Genomic DNA, 25,984 nt, shown 5'->3' on the forward strand with positions numbered 1-25,984 from the left:
CAGTTTTTTAAAATTTTTTCTCTGTGTCTCTCGTATCAGATAGTTTCTGTTGCTGTGTCTTCAAGTTGCTACTATTTTCTTCTGCAGCGTCTCATCTGCCTTTATCCCTGTCTAGTATATTTCTTCATCTCAGACCTCATAGTTCTTATCTTGAGAAGGTGTTTTTACTCTTCCACATTTAAAATTCTTGAGCTCGTGGCACCCAATTACAGGAACTATTTTAACATCCTTCTCTGCTAATTCTGGTGTCTACGTCCGCTCTGGTTTGGTTTCGATTTAGTGGATTTTTTTTCTCTTCGTCATGGTTGTGTTCTCCTGCTTCTTTGCCCCCTGGTGATCTTTGGATGCCAGACATTGTGAATTTGACCTGGTTGGGTGCTAGTATTTTTGTGTCCTATGAATCTTCCTGAACTTTATTCAGAGACGCAGTCAAGTCACTTGGAAGTGGTTTGGTTCTTTCAGGTGTTGCTTTTATGACCTGGTCGGTGGGTCTGGAGCAAGGCTCAGTCTATGGCAAGGCTCAGTCATCCCCGGCTCCTGAGGCCAGGCCTTCCTGAGTGCACTGCTCACCGCCCTGTGAAATGGGAGGCTTTTGTTCTGGCTGGCGGACACAGGCACCATTCCCTGTCCTGTGTGATACCAGGCCACCGTCTCTCTGATCCTTTCAGCTGGCTCTTCCCCGGCCTCAGATAGCATCCTCGCACACCTGCACAGGCTACCTGCTGGTGCTCAAGAGGGCCCCTCCTTGGATCAGCAGGTTCTCCCTCTGGGCACTCTCTCCTCCTGTGCTCTGCCCTTGAACCATGGCTGCTGTAGTCTCCGTGTACCCCAGGAGTTCTCTGAGCCCTGTGAGCTCCCCTTCCCCACGACCCAGCCTGAAAGCTCTCAAGGCAATAAGGTGGGTAATCATACGAGCTCACTGTGGGGGCTTCCCTGGTGGGGCAGTGGTTGAGAGTCCGCCTGCCGATGCGGGGGACACGGGTTCGTGCTCCAGTCTGCGAGGATCCCGCATGCCGCGGAGTGGCTGGGCCCGTGAGCCATGGCCGCTGAGCCTGCGCGTCCGGAGCCTGTGCTCCACAACGGGAGAGGCCACAGCAGTGAGAGGCCCCCGTACCGCAAAAAAAAAAAAAAAAAAAAAAAGAGCTCACTGTGTTCATTTCCTGTGTTGCAGTGATCATGGTCCTTTGTGGCCTGAAGCCAGTGTCTTGATAATCGCTGAGTCATGTATTTTATCTGTTTGGTTAGTTTGTTTCAGGTACTAAATCGGTCCCTATGACTCCATCTTGGCCAGAGCAGACAATCCCCAGTGATTCTGGGCCTCTGCACCTGAATTAAACTTGTTTCTTCTCTCTCCTCCCTCTGCCAGCCAAGGCTGATGTGCACCCTGGGTCAGACCTCCTGCCACGCCTGAGGGAGGCCACATGGAGGCCCAGAGAGCCTTGGGCCTGGAGAGGTCCCAGCGCCTGGGGAGAAGGAGGGGTCACAGTCAGCACGGTCCAGGCACCTGGCAACACGTGTCACCCACCCCACCGTTCACAGGTAAGAAAGCTGAGGCCCAGAGAGGTGGAGCCCCCCCAAGGTCACACAGCATGAGAAGTCAGGGCAGGATCTGAACCCAGGCCTGGCGGACCGTAGTATTAATAGCTAACATGTGTTCAGTACTTACTCTGTGCCAGGCACCGATCGAAATGCTTTCTGTAGCTCATGATGTTTAATCCGCAGCACAGCCCTGTCAGGCAGGAGTGGTTGGCTCAGTATTGAACCAGCACTGCTGCTGAGGGTTCGAGAGAGCGAGCGCCTCTGGGACCTGAGTTTGAATCCTGCTTCTAGCTTTTAAAGCATGTGTGCTCTTGGACCAGTCACTTAAACTCAGCCTCAGTTGTCTCACCTATAACTAAGTGTTAGAGGTTGAATTCCGCCCCCCCCCCAAATTCATATGTTGGAGTCCTAGCCCCCAGAACTTCAGAATGTGACCTTATTTGGAATGAGGATCAATGAAGATGTAATTAAACTGGGATGAAGCCGTTAGGGCGGGCCCTAATCCAGTATGACTGGAGTCCTTATAAAAAGAGGACATTTGGGCGCAGAGGCACGCATTGAAGGCAGACAGTGTGCAGATTCTCGGGTTGAAGAGTGTCATGTACCAGCCAAGGAGAGAGGCCTGGAACAGATGCTCCCTCACAGCCCTCACAAGGAACCAGCCTGCTGATGCCTTGATTTTGGATTTCCAGCCTCCAGAACTGTGAGGAAAGAAGTTTCTGTTGTTTAAGCCACCCAGTCTCTGGTACTATGTTACAGCAGCCTTGGTAAACCCATATGTCAAGGCTGATAACAGGACCTGTCTCACATGGAGAGGATTACACGAGAGCAGATGTGTGAAAGTGCTTAGAAAAGGGCCTGGCCCACACCAACACACAATAATTGATGAGGCAGCTTAGGCCCAGAGAGGTTAAGCAACTTGCCCAGGATCACACAGCTCCTGTGCTCCTGATCTCTTGATCACCCTACTGAACTCCAATCTAAGTTCTCTCCAAGTGCGCTTTGTGGGGTTCCTGCCACCCTGGGCCTTCTTTGCCTGTAGTTGGTGCTTAACCACATTAATCGATCATGCTTTCAGAGGTCAAAGGAAAAAACTGAAACAGCAGAGAAGGGGGCCAGGCTGGCAGAAGAAGGATCTTACTCAAGGAATTAATTATATATTAAGTGGAAAAGCTCACCAGTGTGTTCAGTGATTCAGCACTGCCACATCCTTGTCAGATGTGCAGCCCTGGCTGCCTTCCAGTGGCTAGAGCTGTGTCAGAGTGTCTGCTGTAAGTCACCTCTCTGCCACCATCCAGGTCTGCCGGCTTGTGGGGGCTGGAGGGTGGGCTGGAGGCTGCTCTGGGCAGAAGACGTTCCCGTGGAGAGGAGGGCGTGGCGTTTCAGGATGCAGCGGCCTGGCCCCTAATTAAGTGTTAAATCACAGGCCCTGGGAGCCGAGCCTCAGTTTCCTTGTCTGTAAAATGGGTGTCACTGTGATGGGGAAGCCCCAGGACCTGTGGACGTTCAAGAGCCTGTTGCCGGGTGGCACCTCCCCAGCCGTGCCCTGCTGGAGGCCAGAGAGAGTCAAAGCAAGGCTGCAGAGGACACAGTCCTTCCCAGTCATCCAGGGCTGGGGAGAGGGTGGGAGAGCAGATTGCAGCAGCTGTGGGACAACCTCTCCAAGTAGACCTGAGTGGCTATAGCGTGTGGGGTACAGGGGCGGGTGTGTAGGGTGGGTGAGTGGACGTTGTGGACACTGAATTTTAGGGAAAATGTTACTAGAATGAAATGTGCCCACAATCACCACAACTCTGCTCCTGCCACCCCCTCATCTCTGCTCTGGGGAGGGGGACTATAATGCAGATCAGAGAGGTGGAGGGACTGCCCCTGGGGTGCACAGCCAGAAAGTGGTCAGGTCATGCTGCTGAGGACAGATGTCCAGAAGGCAGGGGCCCTGAGCACCCAGAGCAGGCCTGGCACAGCTGGGGTCACCAGATTTAGCAAATAAAAATAGAGGACACCAGTTAAATTTGAATTTCAGATAAACAGTGCATTAGTATAAGTATGTCCCATGTAATGCTTAATATATAGAAGAAGGTGGGGTTTCGGGCAGGAGACTCTCAAGCCAGACCGCCTGAGTTTCAGTCCTGACTCTGCCACGTACTGGGCCCATGGTCAGTCCCCTCAGGTTACTGGAAGCTCACCCTGGGTTTCCTCCTCGTCTTCAGATCACCTTCTTCATAGGACTGGAGTGAGGATTCCCTGAGATGACCCTTCTAAAGCCCTCAGATGGGGCCTGGGCACAGTAAGGACTCAGTACATGCTCCCTATCATTCACTGAATTGGGGTGCACAGAGGAACTATAATCAACCGTTAGCCATGTGTCTAAGGCAGCAGGTCTCAAACATTGGGGGTCTCAGGACCCCTTAGCTTTTAAAAAAATTATTGCAGACCCAGAGCTGTTGTGTATGTGTATTATCTATCAGTATTTACGGTGATAGAAATTAAAGCTGAGAAAAATATAAATACTTATGCATTCATTTTAAATGACAATGAACCCACTGTGTTTACAGAAATAATACATTTTTAATGAAAAATAGCTCTTTTAAAACCAATGAAATACAATGAAACTTAGCGAAAAGGGTGGCACTGTTTTTCACTTTTGCAAATCTCTTGAACGTGTGGTTAATAGAAGTCAGCTGGATTCTCACACCAGCCACCACTTTCCACCTCTCGCGATATCACACCTCACGTAGCCTCTAGAAAACTCCACAGTACGCCTGTGAGCGTGTGAGTGTGAAAAATGCAAGTATCCCAGTTATTACCATGAAAATAGTTTGACCTTTTGATCTCCTGATCCTCTGAGAGAGGCGCCAGGACCTCGCTTTGAGAATCATTGTCTGAGGCTCGTTTGGGGCAAAGCTACCCCCCCCGCCCCCCCGCCGCCAGCCCGCACGGCCCGTGAACCCACCCGGCCACAATGGCAGTGGGGCTGACCCGGACCTGCGGTGTCGAGGTGGTCCGGGCGCTGCTGCTGACTGCGCTGCTAGCAACAGGGAGCCCCGCCTGGCATCATCCGTGTACCCCATCTCTCCAGGTAAGAGGGAGCGAGCTGTGGTTGGAACCCTGCGTCTGGGGCTGAGAGCAGGGGCTTGGTGGGGGGCACACTGCTCTGTGGGGGCAGGGCTCAGCCTCAGGGCTTGTCTGGCTTTACACACACACGTTCACACGCTCGCTGCGGGCCTGCCGCAGAGCAGGTCCCAGGGACCACAGGTGAATGGCGAGGTCAGGCCGTGGCCTCGCAGGTGATTCAGGTTGCTTAGTCCGTGTCTCGCGTCTGGGTGGGCGTGCATCTTGTGAGTGACCCTGTGCGCCTTGGGGAGGCCTGTGCGCGTCTCAGGGCCTCTTGCGGGGGTCTGTCTGGGGCTCTGGTCAGGGCGGATGTGTGTCTGCCCTTCTCGTGGGTGTCTGGCCTCTCCGTGGGCGTGAGGCCCTCTGGGTGTGTGCAGGCCCTCCGGGTGTCTTGTTCAGTCCGCCTGTGACCGTGGGTCCGTGTGTGCTTGCACATGAGCATGTGGTGTGACACTTACTCTGGGTCAGAGGTGGCTTGCCGTCTTGGAGGCTAAGCTGGGGGTGGCTGCAGAGTTCTCCCGTTGTCTTCAACACATTCTTCTGGGGCCAGGAGCGTCGTCATGGCAACCAGTGGCCACCTTGTCAATGGAACAGATGTGCCTGTGACCACATCCAGGGGGCTTGAGCTGTCTCTACACTCCTAGCCACTCCCTGAGCAGGCAGACAACCCTCAGGACAGGCCACCTCTTGTCCCCCAGCTCCTGGGCTCCAGAAGCCTTCCTAAGCCCACTGTCCCCCAGCCTGGATCGGGGCAGGGGCCGGGCTAGTCTGGGAACAGATCCAGGTCTTCATTCTTTCTTTTTTTTCCCTGTTTTTATTTTTATTAAAAAAAATTTTTTTATTGAGATAAAGCTAATGTACAATATTATATAAGTTACAGATGTACAACGTGGTGATTCACAATTTTTAAAGGTTGTAGTCCACTTACAGTTATTATAAAATACTGGCTATATTCCTTGTGTTTACAGTATCGCCTTGTAGCTCATTTATTTTATACACAATAGTCTGTACCTCTTAATCTGCAACTGCTGTCTTGCCCCTCCCCACTTCCCTCTCCCCACTAGTAACCACTAGTTTGTTCTCTATATCTGTGAGTCTGTTTCCTTTTTGTTATATTCACTAGTTTGTTTTATTTTTTAGATTCCACATGTTAAGTGATATCATACAGTATTTGTTTTTCTCTGACTTACTTCACTTAGCATAATGCCCTCCAATTCCATCCATGTTGTTGCAAATGGCAAAATTTCATTCCTTTTTATGGCTGAGTAGTATTCCGTTTTGTGTGTGTGTGTGTGTGTGTGTGTGTGTGTGTGTGTGTGTGTGTGTACACCGTACCTTCTTTATCCATTCATCTATTGATGGACACTTAGGTTGCTTCCATATCTTGGCAATTGTAAATAGTGCTGCTATGAACATGGGAGTGCATGTATCTTTTCAAATTAGTGTTTTCATTTTTTTAGATATACACCCAGGAGTGGAATTGCTAGGTCATATGGTAGTTCTGTATTTAGTGTTTTGAGAAACCACCATACTGTTTTCCACAGTGGCTGCACAAGCTTACATTCCCACCAATAGTGTACAAGGGTTCCATTCTCTCTGAGGTAAATAGCTCATTGTGATTTTTGCATTTCTCTGATGATTAATGATGTTGAGCATCTTTTCATGTGCCTCTTGGCTATCTGTACGTCTTCATTGGAAAAATGTCTCTTCAGGTCTTCTGCCTATTTTTTTAATTGGGTTGTTTGGTTTTTTTGATGTTGAGTTGTATGAGCTGTTTATTTATTTTGGATATTAACCCCTTATTGGTCATATCATTTGCAAATGTTTTCTCCTATTCAGTAGGTTGTTTTTTCATTTTGTTTCCTTTGCTGTACAAAAGCTTTTTTTGTTTGTTTGTTTGGTTGGTTGGTTTTTGAGGTACACGGGCCTCTCACTGCCACGGCCTCTCCCGTTGTGGAGCACAGGCTCCAGACGCGCAGGCCCAGTGGCCATGGCCCACGGGCCCAGCCGCTCCGTGGCATGCGGGACCCTCCCGGACCGGGCCACGAACCCGCGTCCCCTGCATCGGCAGGTGGACTCCCAACCACTGCGCCACCAGGGAAGCCCAGCTTTACTTCTTAATGGAGCCTTTTAATTAATTAATTTATTTTCTTCTCTGATTACTGTGCCTAGGACTTCCAAAACTATGTTAAATAAAAGTGGCAAGAGTGGGCATCCTTGTCTTGTCCCTGGTCTTAGAGGAAATGCTTTTAGCTTTTCACCGTTGAGTATGATGTTGGCTGTGGATTTGTCATATATGGCCTTTATTATGTTGAGGTATGCTCCCTCTGAAGAGTTTTTATCGTAAATGGATGTTGAATTTTGTCAAAAGCTTTTTCCACATCTATTCAGATGATCATACGATTTTTATTCTTCAATTTGTTAATGTGATGAACGCATTGATTGGTTTACAGATATTGAAAAAGCCTTGCATTCCTAGGATAAATCCTACTTAATAATGGTGTATGATCCTTTTAATGTATTGTTGGATTTGGTTTGTCAATATTTTGTTGAGGATTTTTGCGTCTATGTTCATCAGTGATTTTGGCCTGTAATTTTCTTTTTTGCAATATCTTTGTCTGGTTTTGGTATCAGGGTGATGCTGGCCTCCTAGAATGAGTTTGGAAGTGTTCCTTCCTCTGCAATTTTTGGGAATAGTTTGAGATGGATAGGTGTTACTCTTCTCTGAATGTTTGGTACAATTCACCTTGAAGCTGTCTGGTCCTGTAATTTTGTTTGTCGGGAGTGTTAAAATTACTGATTCAGTTTCATTACTGGTAATCTGTCTGCTCATAGTTTCTATTGCTTCCTGGTTCAGTCTTGGGAGATTGTACATTTCTAGAAATTTATCCATTTCTTCTAGGTTGTCCCTTTTATTGTCATTCATTCTTAGTCAACCAATATTAAACCCCAGCTGTGTGCTGGGCACTGGAGACCCAGTGGCTGCAAAGAGAAACAAAGTCCTGCCCCCAGGAAATTTAGTAAACATGTTAATTAAACCTCACACTTCCTCAGTTCTTGTAGTGTACTAGGCACTGTGTTTTGCCATTTACACGTGTTAGTTCATTTAATCACTGTGATAATTCTATTACTGCTCCCATTTTACAAATAGGGACATGCTGACACAGAGAGGTTATGTTACTTGCCCTAAAACCACACAGCAATAAATAGCAGAGGCAGACTTGAACATAAGAGTATCTGGCTCCAGAGTGCATGCTCTTAACCACCTATACTGCACAACCTTTAGTAAATGAGAGATAACATTTCAGATAGTGGTAAATGCCACAGAGAGACAAAAATAGTGGATGAGGGGTGCTGGAAGCCAGGGTGCTAGAGGTATATACTTGAAGTGTTGGCATTTGAGCTGAGTCTCATCAACCAGAAAGAGCCAGCCATGCAGAGGTCAGAGGGGATAGCACATGCAAAGGCCCAGGGGCAGGGTGGAACATGGCATGTTGGAAGAACAGGAGGAAGGCCTCTGAGGCTGGAGCCTAGTAAGGGAGGGGCTCTGTGCTGTCACAGATGAACTCCAGAATCTCAGTGGCTCGCCACAACAGACGTGTTTTTCTTGCCCTTGGGTGTTCCTGATCAGCAGGTGGCTCTCCTCCAGGTGGCCATTCAGGGACGCAGGGCTCTTCCTTCTGGGGCTCCACTGCCCACACCTCATGGCCCGTTGTGTCAAGCTAGTGGAAGGGAAAGAGTGTGGGGGGTGCTGATGGGCTCAGAAGTGGAGCACACCACCCCTACTTCACGGTCCAGAACCTAGTCCCATGACCACTTCCAAGTGCAAGGGAGATGGGAAGCGTGGTCCAGCAGTGTCACCTGGAGGAAGAGGACCTGTGTGGCGGGAATTCAGCCAGATCCAGCCACACCAGTGGATGGTGGGTTTGCAGACAGAGAGTAGTCCTGTGGGATTTGCTGATGGCTGGGGGAGCGGAGGAAGACAAAACCCAAGACCGACTCTAGGACCAAGCAGCTGGTGGAGGTGGCTGAGGCTCTGGGGTGGGAGTGGGGGTCCATCAAACAGAGTGGCTGTGTCCCTGCCACATGGTCAGTGCTAACACTGTCTTCTGCTCAGGACAGCATGTGCCAGTGTCTTCACAGGGGTCCTGTCTCAAGTCCCCTCCTGGTGCCACACCCATTGTTGTGTGGCTGGGCAGCAGCTCCCATTAAGAGACAGAGTCTCCTTCCCAATTCCTGGAACCTGGGCTGGCCCTGTGGCTTGCTTTGGCGCTTAGCATGTAGCGGAATTAACGTAGTGCCGGTGCTGGGCCTGGCCTCAAGGAGCCTGGCCCCTTCTGCTCCTATTTCTGAAATCCTTCTTCTCTGGTGTGAATGAGGCCTGCTGGAGGATGAGATCATGTGGGCAAAGACCCAGCCATCCTAGCTAAAGTTGTTCTAGATCAGCCTATAGCCGCCAAGTCTGAAATACAGATTCTTACCTGTGTGTGGGAGTGATCAGCCTCCTAGGGGCTCAGGAAACATGTCACGGACTGGCTTGAAGCTGGCAGGGGACGGCTGTACCTCAGGTGGAGAAAACTTTGTCCCAGGACTCTTCTGACCCGGGTCTTGCTGAGGGAGTCCCTTGAGTGGAGGGGCATGGGGCAGGGAGCGTGGGAAGATTGGGGGGTGGTCCCAGGCCTTCTGCCGGGGCACCCCCTGCAGAGTGGTGCAGGGCACAGCCCATCCCTGCGGGGCCGTGGGAAGGCTCAGCTCCCTCCCTGGGGAGCCTTGAGCTGATTTTAAACTTTAGTCCAGGGGCCACGTGAGAGTGTGCACACGCACGCGTACTCACATATGTATGTCTGAACAACACATTAGCCTTGGTCATCCCTCTACTGTGCTTGCTGTGTGGTCTGGGGTAGAATCCTGCCTATCTCTGGGCCTCAGTTTCTCTGTCTCTGAAACAAGAGATTTGGTCCGAGTCCGAGGCTGCACGCCGCCGACACAAATGCCAAGTTCAGCTTGCAGTCATGTTTTGCGCCATCCTTGTGGTGTTTGTCAACATACAGAAAAAGTAGATTTTACTTTAAAAACCTAAATGTTCAGCCCTTCTTGAAAAACCAGAAGATCTGGCCACCGGGTGGCCCACGTTCCTGTGTGGCCGCAACGGGCCTGTGCTGAGCGGCTCACTTCCCACAGTTTTTTTACGCCTGGGCCCCGGCATCTGGGTGTTCAGCACACAGTCCTGGGGCTTTCTAATTTTTGATTCAGCCTCTTATGATTTTGGCCTTTTTAAAGTCAGTTTTCTGGAAAAGCCACTTTAGGAATAAACCAAAGAGGGGGAAAACACCTTTGCCCACCACAGAGCCAAATATTTATTACCATAAGCCATGTTTGAAGAATCTCATCATTATGGGAAGAATATAGTAATAGTAGTAGTGATAATTAATAATACTAATATTTAGCATTGATCCATTGCTCTGCCACTCAGAGGGCCTTGCAGTCATTACCGGGAGGGAGGACGTTCACAACAGCCCTGTGAGGGAGGGATTATTCTCCCCCTTTACAGATGGAGAAGCTGAGTCTCAGAGCACAGCTGAGCTGGGCACCTCGAGAGAAAAGGCAGGCCCCAGGCTTGGGAACTAACAGTATTCTAAGGGGCCACGGGAAGCCTGGCAGCCGACCTGGTCATTCTTCTCAAAGGCCTGGTTGCCCTCATGCCACGCCCGCTCCTCACCTGGATTGAAGGGGAATCATGGGGTGATTCTTGATATCATGTTATGCGATTAGCATTAAATGGTCATCTGGGGAGTCTGGTCAGAAACTCCCCCGTTCTCAGGGGCCATGAGACCAGGAGCAGAGGGACCACAGGATTGGGAAGTCTCTGCTCATGGTAGACACTGTAGGTTTTCCAAGGCAGAGATAAACTGAGACATGGGGTGGGGGGCTTCAAGAAACTTCTGTATGTTTTCTCCTCCCTTATCAGTCCACCCATCCATCTACCCATCCACTGACCCACCCACCTACACACCCATCCTTTATCCATCCATCTATCCATCAACTTGTCCATCCACCCATCAACTCATCCATCCATCCACCTACCCATTCATCCATCCACCCATCCATCCACTTATCCACCAACCCACCCACCTACCCACCCATCCATTATCCATCCATCCACTTATCTATCCATCTGTCCATCCACCCACCCATCCATCTATCCATCCACCCACACATTCATCCATCTACCCATCCACCAACCCACCCACTTACCCACCCATCCATTATCCATCCATCCATCCGCCCACCCCATTCATCCATCCATCCATCCACCCACCCACCCACCCATTCATCCATCCATCCATCTACCCATCCATCAACCCACCCACTTACCCATCCATCCATTATTCATCCATCCATCCATCCATCCATCCATCCATTCATCCATTCATCTCTCTACCCACCCATTCATCCATCCGTCCATCCATCCACCCACCCATTCATCCATCCATCCATCCATCTACCCACCCACCTACCCACCCACTTACCCACCCATCCATGATCCCTCCATCTATCCATCCACTTAGCTATCCACCCATCCACTCACTTATCCATCCATCCATCCATCTACCCATCCACTGACCCACCCACCTACCCACCCATCCATTATCCATCCATCCATCCATCTACCCACCCATTCATCCATCCATCTACCCATCCACTGACCCACCCACCTACCCACCCATCCATTATCCATCCATCTACCCACTCATTCATCCATCCATCCATCTACCCACCCATTCATCCATCCATCCATCTACCCACCCATTCATCCATCCATCCACCCATCCACTGACCCATCCACTTACCCACCCATTCATTATCCATCCATCCACCCATTCTTCCATCCATCCATCTACCCAACCACCGACCCTCCTACCTATTATCCATCCCTCCACTCATCCACTGACCCACCCACCTACCCACCCATCCTTTATCCATCAAATTATCCATCCACCCATCAACTCATCCATCCATCCACCTACCCTTTCATCCATCCACCTACCCTTTCATCCATCCACACATCCATCTACCCATCTACCAACCCACCCACTTACCCATCCATCCATTATCCAACCATCTATCTATCCACTTATCCATCTATGCTCTCATCCATGTATCCATCCATCCATCCACCCACCCACCTACCTACCCATTCATCCACCCACCCATCCACTCACTCACCCATACACCTACCCATCTACTGACCCACCCACCTACCCACCCAACCATTATCCATCCACTTATCCATCCACCCATCCACTCACTCATGCATCCATCTACCCACCGATTCATCCATCCATCCATCTATCTACCATCCACTGACCCACCCACTTACCCACTCATGCATTATCCCTCCATCTATCCAACCATCCATCCACTAACTCATCCATCCATCTACCTATCCATTCATCCATCAACCCATCCACTTTCCCACCCATTCATTATCCATCCATTCATCCATCCACTGACCCACACACCTACCTACCCATCCACTGTCCATCCACCATCCACTCACTCATCTATCCATCCATCTACCCACCCACCCATCCATGCATCCACCATCCACTGACCCACCCACTTACCCACTATCCATCCATCTATCCATCCACTTTTCTATCCACCCATCCACTCACTCATCCATCCATCCATCCATCCATCCATCCATCCATCCGTCTACCCACCCATTCATCCATCCATCCTTCTACCCACCCATTCATCCATCCATCCATCTACCCATCCACCAACCCACCCACCTACCCACCCATCCATTATTCATCCACCCATCCATCTACCCATCCAGCAACCCATCCACTTACCCTCCCATTCATTATCTATCCATCCATTCACCCACCCATTCATCCATCCATCCATCTACCCAACCACCAACCCACCCACCTACCCACCCATCCTTTACCCATCAAATTATCCATCCACCCACCAACTCACCCATCCATCCACCTACCTGTTCATCCATCCACACATCCATCTACCCATCTACCAACCCACCCACTTACCCATCCATCCATTATCCAACCATCTATCTATCCACTTATCCATCCACATTCTCATCCATGTATCCATCCATCCATCATCCACTGACCCACGCATTTACCCCCTCATGCATTATCCATCCATCTATCCAACCACCCATCCACTAACTCATCCATCCATCTACCTATCCATTCATCCATCAACCCATTCACTTGCCCAACCATTCATTATCCATCCATCCATCCACCCACCCATTCATCCATCCACCCACCCATTCATCCATCCACCCATCCATCCACTGACCCACACACCTACCCACCCATCCATTATCCATCCACTCATCCATCCACTCATCCGTCCACTCATCCATCCATCCATCCACCGACCCACCCATCATTATCCATCCATCCATCCACTCACTCATTCATCCATCTACTCATCCCTTTACATGCCTACCCATCCTGACACCCATGTAAAGAAGAAAAAAATGGTCCAAGGGAAGAAGTCAACCAACTGTCCAGCCATTTTATTTGTCCATGCTGTGATCCAGGCCCAGTGCTAACATTGGGGAGTCCAACACAGCTTAGACACTGAGGGGCTCCCAGTGTGTGGGGCCATGGGGCTGTGGTCTCAGAGGTATCTGAGTTTCATCAGTGTCTATGGGCACGTAGTTCAGAGGTGCCATCTCTTGGTGGCTCAACACAATCACCAAAGGTCCTCGCTGTCTGCTTCACACCACGAGCTGTCAACCGCAAGCAGAGACAACCCGGGACCAGCAGATGCACGGGCACACAGCAACCTGAATCTCCCAGGCACATGGAGAGAGATATACAGATAGCTGTGTACATGCAGAAGCACACAAGACGTACACACATCAGCACCCGGGAGGTGCTCGAGGGTGCCGTCACGTGGCAACCCCGAGCATCCTTAAAGTCTCTTTCTCTCTCTCTCTCTCTCTCTCTCTCTCTCTCTCTCTCTCACACACACACACACACACACACACTCACAGGGAAATGCAAATGGACACACATTAGGACACCACACACTTCTGGAGGAGAGCTTTCCAGATTGAGAGGCACTCGATGTAGTTGGACCCAGTGTAGACCCAGGGATAACTGCCCTGGGTCTGTGACACCAACCAGCCATCCACTAACTCACTGCTGCTCGTGGGACCCCTCACCCCAGCTCTGCTGCCCCATAACTGAGGATACACGGCAACGGCAGGGCATCCTGGTGAGGAGCGGGCTCCCTTAGCTGGCTTCTGCTGAGTGACGATGACCTGTCCCTGTGATGGTCATGTGATGCCGAGGGCAGGAGCCTGCCCACTACATGGCTCAACTCGAGGTCACTGCTCAGGGACCCTGCTCAAAAGGCCTGAGCTCAACAGGCTGTGGCCAGAGACCTGCTTCCTTCCTAGGGATACCGATGACACTGCAGCCCAGGCATCAGGGGCCACTTCTGCCCACAGAACTTGAGAACCCAGCCATGTGAGGGTCCCCGTGGGGCTGACCCCATACCCGGGCCTCGCCCCTCCTTACCCCAAAGGGAGTACTGGAATTAAGAAGAAGCACAAGCCATGGAATGATACAGGCAGACTCAATATAAATAAAATATTCATATAAAAATAGTCTCTTACAAAATATTCTCTCTTATCCAGTGGCTCACTTTCCAAAAGATGGAAACTGCTGGGAGTTTTAGTATTACCTTTCCTCTCTCTATATATTCCAAACTGGACTTTTCTAATGGTGACGTTTGAGCTGGGGAGGACTACAGGATGGGAAACGTATCCTGGAAAACGTCTCCATTTCTGGACCAGCTTAAATCTCTGGAGAATTAGCAGCAAACAGCAAAAAAATATAAGTGTGTGTGTATATGTCTACATAGGTATACAGGATGTCTGCCCTTGCACTTAAACATCTAGTGCGGCAAGGGGGTACTTGCGAAACCAACTAGTAGAAGTATCTGCAGAAAGAATCATTATGTACAGTTCTACTCAGCTCCTTGTCCTAGCGACAGAATTATCCCACAGGAAAGCAAGCGGTCCACTTTGATTGCAGAAAACGGATCCCGATGAGGTGGAAGGGTTCTTTTTAATTAAATAAATTAATATTATTTTTTATCAGAATAAATTGTTAAATATTGCTCTCTTGAGGCCCCGGAGTCCAGAGTTTCTGGTGCGAAGGCTCTGCTCCGGCCAAGGAGGCCCCAGGCAGCGTCTGGGGCCGAGGGAGCGGCACTGGGTGTGGCGTGGACAACTCGGGGCCCTGGAGGGGTCCCCCGCAGGGGACCCCACAGCAGACAAGACAAGCTCAGCGCGGCTGCAGAGGTCTGGGCCGTGCCCACGGCGTGGAGAGCGTCCGGTCCTCGCCGCCCCGCATGCGGCCAGTGGGGCCGCCGCCCCGCCGCTCACTTGCACGTGTAGACCTCGGTGCGCTCGCTGCACGTGTTGCACTTGACGTAGCAGCACCAGTGGAACTTGCAGTTGCACTGCCACACGCGGGCGTACTGGTGGGTGTTGTAGCCGCGGCCGCAGCACATGAGGTCACAGCCGCTGGCCTGGGGGGCCGTCTTGTTGCAGGCACGGCCCTGCGTGCCCACGCTGCCCGTCACCGGGTCCTCCTCGCAGTAGTTGGGCGACTTCTCAATGTACACCAGGTCGGTGTCCATGGGCTTGCGGTAGGAGAGTGGCTTCTTGATCTTCAGGAAGGTGGGCCGCTTGTTGCGGCTGGCGCGCACGGGCTCCACGTGAACAGCCTCGTTGTACTTGTCCTTGAGCACGTAGCCCAGCTCGCGGAACTGCGGCAGCGTGGTCCAGCAGGTCTTGGTGGTGCATGAGCCCGACACGCCGTGGCACTTACACTCCAGCTTCATGTTCTCCTCCAGGATCTGCGGGGGTGGCAGGGAGAGCACAGCGCGTCACTGCGTGGCCGGCCGAGTGGGGCCCCTGGCCCGCCCGCCCCCTGCCCCGCCTGGCTGGGCTTGGCGTGTGTTTTTCTTTCTGGCGCAGGAAACTGAGACCTGGATTCGAACCACTCTCACCTGCAGCCTTTGTGCTGTGCCTTCCCCAGGACTCGCCTCCCCTCCCTGCCAGCCCACCCTGAGTGGTCCTCCTGCCGGCGCTTCGATCAGTTCAGGCCAGTCCAGACCACACATAGGTTCTCTCGGGGCTGCACAGGCTTAAAATCATTTTTGAACCAACATTTAAAAACCAGGAGACTTTCAAAGACAGACTGCCAGGATTGTTGGCAAACAGAAAGGGCATCTGGCAACTCTGGAGTGATACTCAAATTATTTCATAACCAGTGCAGCTGGGCACTGACCTGCTGGCCACAGAGGCCAGCACGGCAGTCCTGCTGCATCTGGCTCCCCTCAGCCAGCATCATCGCATGGCATGATACCTGGAGTTCTATCAGCACCTGCCTCCCTCACGGGTCGGCATCCCTCAACTTGCCACAGTCCTTACCACTCCCTATTGCTTCCGTGACCACAAGCTATGCTTTTTCAGAGGTCATCTGCTTTGATCACTTGTGGCAGCTTCTTTGATCACTTGTGGCAGCAACCTGAATCTCCCAGGCACATGGAGAGAGATATACAGATAGCTGTGTACATGCAGGAGCACACAAGACGTACACACATCAGCACCCGGGAGGTGCTCGAGGGTGCCGTCACATGGCAACCCCGAGCATCCTTAAAGTCTCTCTCTCTCTCTCTCTCTCTCTCTCTCTCTCTCTCTCTCTCTCACTCACACACACACACACACACACACACACACACCACAGGGAAATGCAAATGGACACACATTAGGACACCATACCCTTCTGGAGGAAAGCTTTCCAGATTGAGAGGCACTGGATGTAGTTGGACCCAGTGTAGAGAGATGTCCACACTGCTATGGACATCTGAGTCTGGGAACCCTGACTCTGATTTCACCTTCCCTGACTCCCAGCCTGGATGATGTTTTCCTTCTTCTGAGTTCCCAGCACCTCTCAGGCATCATCACAGCATGAGGGGCAGCATTGTACAGGGAGTGAAAAGCAGAGATTTGGACCCTGGGTTTAAATCCCAGATCTAACATGAACCTGCTGTGTGCCCTCAGGCAACTTGCTTCAGCGCAGCTGCAGTTTCCCCACGTGCAGAATGGGGAGGATGATAGTACTTCATTATAATCGTACAATGAGATGCTGGACAGAAATGAGGATGAACTTCTAACACACACAAGAAGCTCAGGTCTCTAAGATGTAATGTTGCATGAAAGAAGTTGGATGCAAAAGAGAATATACTGTGTGATTCCGCTGATAGGAAGTTCAAGGGCAGGCAAAGCTAACGACCGGTTTTCACTTAATCTTTATTTACACGTATAGGCAGTGGGCCAGAGATGGTCCACGTGCTGGATTTTGCTGACCCCTGCTTTGGAATATCCCAGCAATAAAAGAAGACACCATTTACCAAACCCCCCATCGTATAAGATATTTATATTGCTTTCAGGGTTGGTTTGTTTGTTTTCCAATTTTTCTCCTCCCTCCTTTCTTTCTGTTTTTTTACAAACTATATGTAATGTGTAAGGAGGTGTTTTTGGAACTAAAGCTTCTCCTCCTTCCCCTCATCTTCAGCCTGATTTCATCCTAACGGACACTTGCTGTTGTGTGCCAGGCAGTGGGTTGGGGATGTATTAGTGAACGTGGTTTCTGGGTCACTTTCCTGCTTCTTCATCCAGACTGCCAGATTGCCTTTGCCTGTTATATAGTGAAAGAGTAAGTGAATGAACGAGTCAGTGACTAGACATCTATTTGTCACCTGTGCACACCACACACTGGGTCCGTGCTTTTCTACGTGGCGTCTTATTTAACTCCATGGAGTTAGCGTGACTCCATTGAACAAGGCAAAAACCGAGGTTCGGCTGACTCCGGAGCGGGTCTGTGAGGTGTTCGGGAACGAGGGTCCTACTGCCAAGGGTGCGAATCGAGTGCTTGGTGGCTGCACACTTGCTCTGTGACCTTGGGATTGTCCCATCCCCTTCTCCGGGCCTCAGTTGCCTTCAGTGAACATGGAGTGAAGGCAATTCCATCTTTTCTGACAAAAGTTAGAGGGCTGGAACGAAATCAGATATCCCAAAATAGCCATTAGTTCTGCCTCTGGGTCTGGGCCTGTGCTGGTGCTGGGGACACAGAGGTGACAAGATAAGATTCCCGTCTCCAAGGATGGGCCCATGTCCAGGGTCCTCCCAAGCCTAGTTGCTCAGCTTCCAGGAGGAGGTGACCCGTGCTGGTCAGTATACTCAACAGAAGGGGAGACCACGGTGTCTGCACTCAAACAAGCCAGCGAGGCCGGGGCATCCAGAGTGTTTGGGGACAGGGATGGATTGCGGTCAGCTGAATGCCTGGTTCCAGGACACCTAGAGCGACAGAGCACATACTGTCCTGCAGCCTCCACACACGTGCAGCTGGTGGTGGGTGAGCAGCCCCCCAGATCACACAGATGTCCCTTTTGGTCATCAGTGAGGAGATAGTTCCCAAATGTGACCATTCCGTGCTGGCCTAAAAAGCGTGGGGAAGAGCGAGGGGCAGAGGTGTGATGTGTGCCGGGGGCAGAGTTGGGCAGGCGTTTCTGAGGCCGCACGGCCTGGCTGGTGGATCTTAGTGTGTCAGAGACTCCAACACGGATGCCTGGGGGCAGGGGGCATTGAGAACAGATTCTGACGCTGAGTGTGGGTGAGGCCACAGAGCACCTGGAAAGCTGAGAGGCACAGAGCTGTGACTCAGAAGTGTCCCTTCCAAGATGTGTGCCCTAGAGAATCATATGCTTGTGCGCACAGGAAACAGGTTCAAGAATGTTCAGAGCATCAGCGTTCATTGTGGCTCCAAACTGGGCGGGACCTGATGTCCATCCACGGTTAAATGGATAAGCGGAGGCGTGTGGGCTCAGGGGGACACTCGAGGGCAGTGACCATGACCAGCTACGGCAGCAGAGGTCAACCTCAGAAATACAGTGGGGAGGGAAAGAGGCAATCGTGGATGATTTCCACAGAATGATTTCATGTGTATCAAGTTCAAAGGCGGCATAACTGGACTGTGTTGTTTAGGGGCACATACAGAGGCGGTGAGTGCAATGGAGAGGAAAGAAATGAGGGTCATAAATATCAAGGCAGTGGTTGTCCGTCGGGTAGGAGGTGAGGGGCTGTGGCGGGTGAGGATCACCCAGGGGGCGCCTGGGGTCCTGGCAATATTCTGTTCCTTGATATGAGTGCTTTAAAATTATTCTTTTAAATCCACGTGGATGATCTGAGTGCTTTTCTGCGTGTAAGCTGTACTTGCAATTTATAAAAATGCAGTGGGCACAGTAGCCCACAAGCACAAGAAAATACGCTCAGCATCATTCGCTCCAGGGAAATGCATCAGCAGCACAGTGAGACACCAGTTCGCACCCACTGGGATGGCTACAAGAGGAAACACAGGTAGAACAGTTGTTGGCGAGGATGCGGAGAAAAGGGAACGAACCCTCAAACACTGCTGGTGGGAATGTGAAATGGTGCAGCCCCTGTGGCAATGGCCCGGCAGTTCCTCAAAGTGTTGAACATACAGTTACCAAGTGACCCAGGGTTATGGTCGCAATGTCTGGGTCTCGCCCTCCCCACCCCTCAACTCATACGTTGAAATCCTAACCCCCAAAGTGATGGTATTTGGTGGGGCCTTAGGGAGGTTCTTAAATCATCAGGGTGAAGCCCTCGTGAATGGGATTAGCACCTCATAAAAGAGGCTCCAGAGAGACCCCAGCCCCTTCCAACTCGTGAGGACCCAGTGAGAAGGCCCCAGTTATGAGCCGGGAAGTGTGTCCTCATCAGGACTCAACCCTCATCTCGGGCTCCCAGCCTCCAGGACTGGGAGAAATCAATCTCTGTTGTTTCTCTGCCGCCCAGTCTGGGGCATTTTGTTGTAGCCACTCAGGCACACTAAGACACCCAGCAGTTCCACTCCTGGGCATATACCCAGGGGAAATGAAAACACACATCCCCATAAAAAACTGATAAAACAAAGTTTATAGCAGCCTTCTTTAAAATAGCCCCAAAGTGGAAACAACCCATATGACCACTGATGAACAGATAAATGAACCCAACTGATGAATAGATAAATGAAGTCCATCCGTTCAGCAGAATATTATTCAGCCATAAAAAGGGGTGAAGTGCCGACACCTGCTACACCATGGATGGACCTTGAAAACATCATGCTCAGTGAAAGAAGCCAGACACACAAGACCACATACTGTATAGCTGCGTTTATAGGCAATGCCCAGAAGAGGCAACTCTGTGGAGACAGACGGTAGACTAGTGGGCTGGGAGGAGGTTGGGGAAATGGGGAGAGACGGCTGAAGAGGGTGTAGGTCTCTTTTTGAGGTAAATTGATTGTGGTGATGGTTGCGCGTATCTGTGAATATATTAGTGTTGACCTGTACACTTTGAGTGAGGGCATGGTACAGTATATGAATTAGACTAATTAAGTTGGCTTTTTAAGAAAAAGTCCCTGGTAGGATGTCGTGAAGAAGCATTGGGTTGTATTTGTGCGTCTGTGACACTGAATGTGTCCTCGGTGGTGGCCCCTGAGCAACGAGTGCCAGCGCCAGGCCCAGGCGCCCAGGCTGGGCAGGCAGCTGCCTTCCTCTTCTTCTGTGGCCACCATGACCTGAGGCCGTGGCGGCATTTGTGTGGGCCCCTAATCAGACGACACGCAGCCCCTTCATGTCGCAAACTCTGCATCTTGAGAGCCTCAGTGATCACATTATGTCCGCATTAAGCTGGGCATAATCACAGCCGCCCTGGCCAGGGCTGGCCACCCAGATGGGCACCGAGCCCTTTGCCCAAAGCAGGGGACAACAGCAGAGGAAGTGGGTGGGACAGAGCCACGCTGTGCTCCCACCGTGAGGCCAGCTGGCTCCCAGCTTCCAAGCTGCCCAGGGGGACTTCCGGGGCACCCCCCTTACACTTGAAGAGCTTGGGACACGCCGAGCACCTGCTGTGTGCCGGCACCGTGCAAGGACTGCGGTCTCGGTAAAGTTAAGGCCACGAAGCTGCCGCCCTTGTAAAGAAGACATGCTGTGGGGAGAGGGGAGCAGGCACCCACTTCAGATAATAGAATAAGTGAGACGGAGAAGGTGGGAGAGGATCGGGGCTGGAGCGCGCGGGAGGAGGCAGGGGCGGCTACGTGACACTGACGGTAGGGGGACACCCGAGCAGAGGGCAGCACAGACCTGTCCTCTCGTTTCATCTCCACTTGAAAGACGGACTGAGGCAGGGCAGAGGGCCCGAGGCTTCTGCACAGTAGGGCCAAGGCCTTGCGCTGACCGGGCTACAGTGCAGGTGCCCAGGTGGCACAGGTAGGGGGGCCCATCCCAGAGGCTCTACCAACCACGTTAAGGAGGTGCGACTTTTTTTTTATTATTCAGTGTTTTTTTGTTGAACTTTTAAGTTTTATATTTACGGAAAAATTGTGAAAATAGTACAGAGGATTCCCATACATCCTGTATCCGGTTTTGCCTATGACTAACATCTGACATTAGTGTGGTAAATGTAAACTTATTAGTGTGGTAAATTAATTAATTAGCTGATATTAATTTGCTATTATGAACTGAAGTCCATACTTTATTCAGATTCCCTTGGTTGATAAGGTACGTCCCTCTCTGTTCCAGGATCCCATCCCGGCCACCGCACGGCATTTAGTCATCCTGTCTCCTTGGGCCGGGAGACGGGGTTTTACTGCGTGTGGACAGGGCAGCCAGTGCTGCCCGGAGCAGGATTTACGATTTTAGAAAGGCCTCACGTTGTCTGTAACAAACCCACCACTCACGCTGGTGCTGGGGGACTGTGTGTGTGTGTGTTTGGGGGTGGAGGGTAATATGGGAAAGCTCTGTACCTTCTCCTCAGTTTTGCTGTGAACCTAAAACTTTTCTGAAAAAATAGTCTATTTAAAAAAAAATCCCAGGAGAGGAGGAGGGAGTTTTTCTGGAGTCAAGATTTGGTTGTTTCTGCAGCTGACCGGCTGGATGTCCTCACTGGGCCTGGGTTTCCCCATTTTGAACTCAAGGGTTTGAAGTAAATGATTTACGAGGATGCTTCTGACTCTCTCTGAGAATCCTGACCTCATATCCACACTGTTTTTTAACCCAGACCAAGCGTTTTCAGAGCTCTGATGGCATCTGGTAGTCTGACACCTGCTGAGAGATGGGCATATCCATCCCATTTCACAGGTGAGGAAACTGAGTCTCAGAGAAAGGAAGGGACTTAAGACCACAGAGCAGGCTGGATCTCCTCCATACGTCTCTCCAGAGCACTCCCCACCCTTCCCCAGGAGGCTGGACCAGAGGGTGGCACCCCTGAGCTTGATCTAGTTCCCTGATGGCTATCGGTGAGTGGCCTGGCCCAGGGCACACCGGCCGAATGCAGCCGCGCCCCTTCCAGGTGGGTCTGGCCAGTGGAAGGCACTGGAGGGAGCCCTGAGGGCAGAGCAAAGTCCTGGTTAGTAGTCCTCCCGCTCCCCCCTGCTGGCCCACAGGGTGGCTGTGTTCCTCTAGCAGAGGTCATGGCTCCCACATCCTCTCTGTGAGTCCCCCTGGGTTCTAGCAGCCCGACCACCCTAAGGAGTAATGGGACCCCTGGCGCCAGCCCCAGGGTGCTGCACCATCCCCCTTGGTTCCTTTAACTTTGTCCTTTGTTTTATTAGCAACCTCTTCTTTACAAAACAGCTCTGTTGCAATATAATTCACATACCATACGATTCACTGTATTAAAGTACACGATTCAGTGGTTTTTAGTATATGCAGAGCTGTGCAACCATCACCACTAAGTTTAGAACATTTTCATCACCCCAGAAGAAACCCCATGGCCATCAGTAGTTGCTCCTGTTTCTCCCTTCATCTCAGTCCCTGGCAACCACTCATCTACTTTCTGTCTTTATAGCTTTGCCTGTTCCGGACATATAAATGGACTCATACAGTATGTGGCCTGTTGTGTGTCCAGTTTCCTTCACTCAGCATAATGCTTTCAAAGTTCATCCATGGTGTAGCAGGTGTCAGCACTTCCTTCCTTTTTATGGCTGAATAATATTCCATTGTAGGGGTATGCCGCACTCCATCCACCCATTCATCAGTTGTTGGCCTGCAGTCTCTGTTTAAAACTCTCCCGAATCTCCTAGTCTGAATGTGCCTGTTGCATGGGCCCTGACCCCGGCGCTGCACACCATTCCTCGTGGCAGAGCCAAGCACGAGCCCACCCCGGGACTCCCAGCCTGTCCTCTCTCCCCTTCGTCCACCTCTGGGCTCTGCACCTGCCGGCCCTTATCTGGAAGGCCAATCTTTACTGCCATTATAGAGGCTCAAACCAACAATTCCGCCACAGAATATGTACCCTCCGGGGAGGCTCATGCATGTGTAAAATGACAGCCTCAGAGAGGCATTATCTGAAATATCGAAGGCCGAAAGGATCTAAAGACCACCAGTGGGGACTGGTTCTACAAATCATGGTGCACGGGTAGACTGGAATGTCCTGCAGCTGCCGGAGAGAATGAGGCAGCCCTGCACTTTCCAGTGAGGTACACAGTGGAGAGAACAGAGGTGCAGGAAAGTATGCCGAGCAGGAGCTGTTTGTACGAGACAGAAAAGACCTGTGCGTGCGTGTTCCTAAGAACACAGAATAACATCCCTGGAGGGATACGTGAGACACTGGTAGGAGTAGCTGCCTCCGGGGAGGATACCAGGTATCAGGGGCCTTACTTTTCATAGGACTGTTCTTTGTACCATTTGAATATTCTACACTGTCAGAAAAAAAGTCTCCTCCACAAAGCCTTCCCTGATTGCCAGGGCAGTCGTTCACTCCCTCATGGTTTCCATAACTGTCCTGGGCTGTTGGGTAATTTTCACTTTGTCCCTGTGGTGACTGTCTACCTGTTAGCTTCCCCCATCAGGCCAGCAGCCCTCTGTGGTGGACATGGAGATATACCACCCAAACCCCCTTCAAGGGAGGTCTTGCTTCACAGCTACATGTAGAGATGTGCTGGTGAACAGACTCTCAAAAAAAAAAAAAAAATGCCCTGTTTTGTAGTGTTTGCCAATTCCTGTGGGATAAATCCTCCCACCATGGCCAATTTTAAGCTACCGGTGGTTTCCCAATCAGCTTGCAAATCTCTAATATTTATTTAATACTGCATCTTACGAGTGATAAGCCCTGGCACCAGCACACCATGGGACAGGGAAGGCTCCAGCTGTCAGATCCTGCAGGGTCTGTCCCAGCTCCAGATCCCTTCAGCCCTCTCTGGGGACAGAGAGAGGCAGGGGTCCCAAGGTCCGGCCACTCCCACCGCAGCTCCAGAGCACCCACCGTGGCTTTGCAGGCCAGCATCACGACTGCACTTCTGCCCTGTCCTGCTCCTCCCACCCTCTTCACTGACCCCTAATAAACAGCTTAGACCGAACTCCATCTCAGCCTCTCCTCCTGGAGAACCCTACCTGTGACACTCCTGGGGGGCTGGGGACATTCCCCTCCACCTCCTAGCCCCGGGCAGAGAGCCTGGCGTAGAACAGGTGCCGGCCAACTGCGAGGGGAAAGAAGGACCTACTGTGTGTCTGCTCTGATGTGCATTCATTCACTTGCTCACTCATTTTGCACTGAGCACCTACTGTGTGCTGCTGGCATCACTCCTGCTGTGGAGGCCCTGGGAGGACCATGATACAAACAGATGCTGCCCCGCCTTCTCTGAGCCTGCAGACCCACACCAGAAGCAGCCGTGGAATTAATACTCCCCCCAAATCTAATTACAAGTTGGTGAGTGCTGTGAAGGAGTGACACAGAGAGCGAAGAAAACTTGACCCAGGAGGAGCTGCTCTGTTTGCAGCAAGGGCCAGATACCAGCAAGGACATATTAGAATGAGCTAAACTCAAGACCATACAATGGAGAAAAGACAGGCTCTTCAATAAACGGTGCTGGGGAAACTGGACAGCTCCATGTGAAAGAATGAAATCAGAACACTCCCTAACACCATACACAGAAGCAAACTCACGATGGATTAAAGATGTAAATGTAAGACTGGATACTAGAAAACTCTTAGAGGAAAACGTAGGCAGAACATTCTAGGACATAAATCACAGCAAGATCCTTTTTGACCCACCTCCTAGAGAAATGGAAATAAAAACAAAAATAAACAAATGGGACCTAATGAAACTCAAAAGCTCTTGCACAGCAAAGGAAACCGTAAACAAAACGAAAAGACAACCCACAGAATGGAAGAAAATATTTGCAAACGATGCGGCCGACAATGGATTAATCTCCAAAATTTACAAACAGCTTATGTGGCTCAATATCAAAAAAACAAACAACCTAATCAAAAAATGGGCGGAGACCTAAGGAGACATTTCACCAAAGAAGACATGCAGATGGCCAAGAGGCACACGAAAAGATGCTCAGCCTCACTAATTATTAGAGAAATGCAAATCAGAACTCCAGTGAGGTATCACCTCACACCAGTCAGAATGGGCATCATTAAAAAGTCTACAAACAAATGCTGGAGAGGGTGTGGAGAAAAGGGAACCCTCCTACACTGTTGGTGGGAATGTAAACTGGCGTAGCCACTATGGAGAACAGTATGGAGGTTCCTTAAAAAACTAAAAATAGACCTACCACATGATCCAGCAGTTCCACTCCTGGGCATATATCCGTAGAAAAACATGGTTCAAAAGGATACATGCACCCCAAAGTTCACAGCAGCACTATTTACAGTAGCCAAGACCTGGAAGCAACCTAAATGTCCATCGACAGAGGAATAGATAAAGAAGACGTGGTACGTATATACGATGGAATATTAGCCATAAAAATGAATGAAATAATGCCATTTGCAGCAACATGGATGGACCTGGAGATTATCATACTAAGTGAAATAAGTCAGACAAAGACAAATACCATAAGATATCACTTATATCTGGAATCTAAGATGATACAAATGAACTTACAAAACAGAAACAGATTCACAGATTAGAGAACGAATTTATGGTTACCAGGGGGGAAGGACAGATTGGGAGTTTGGGACTGACATGTACACACTGCTATATTTAAAACAGATAATCAACAAGGACCTACTATACAGCACAGGGAACTCTGCTCAATATTCTGTAATAACGTAAATGGGAGAAGAATTTGAAAAAGAACAGATACATGCATATGTATAACTGAATCACTTTGCTGTACACCTGAAACTAACACAACGTTGTTAATCAACTATACTCCGATATAAAATAAAAAAAATTTTTTATTCAAACTTG

At 50.6% G+C, this 25,984-nt stretch overlaps 1 protein-coding gene across 2 annotated transcripts in view; it reads right to left on the minus strand.

Moving 5' to 3' along the window:
* Positions 1-15,046: 15,046 nt before the first annotated feature.
* The window catches only part of WNT7A (Wnt family member 7A), a gene marked incomplete at both ends in the record, with an annotated part of 68,024 nt that continues 57,086 nt past the window's right edge, over positions 15,047-25,984 (minus strand). Inside the window, one exon of one of the 2 annotated variants that reach the window (XM_082847663.1) lies at positions 15,047-15,576. In XM_082847663.1, coding sequence (XP_082703789.1) covers positions 15,097-15,576 — 480 coding nt within the window. The remainder of the gene's footprint in view (positions 15,577-25,984) is intronic. The other variant, XM_082847664.1, reaches the window with a different exon arrangement.

Source organism: Leucopleurus acutus, assembly GCF_964270905.1.
Source record: "Leucopleurus acutus genome assembly, chromosome: 10".
NCBI classification, from domain to species: Eukaryota; Metazoa; Chordata; class Mammalia; order Artiodactyla; family Delphinidae; genus Leucopleurus; species Leucopleurus acutus.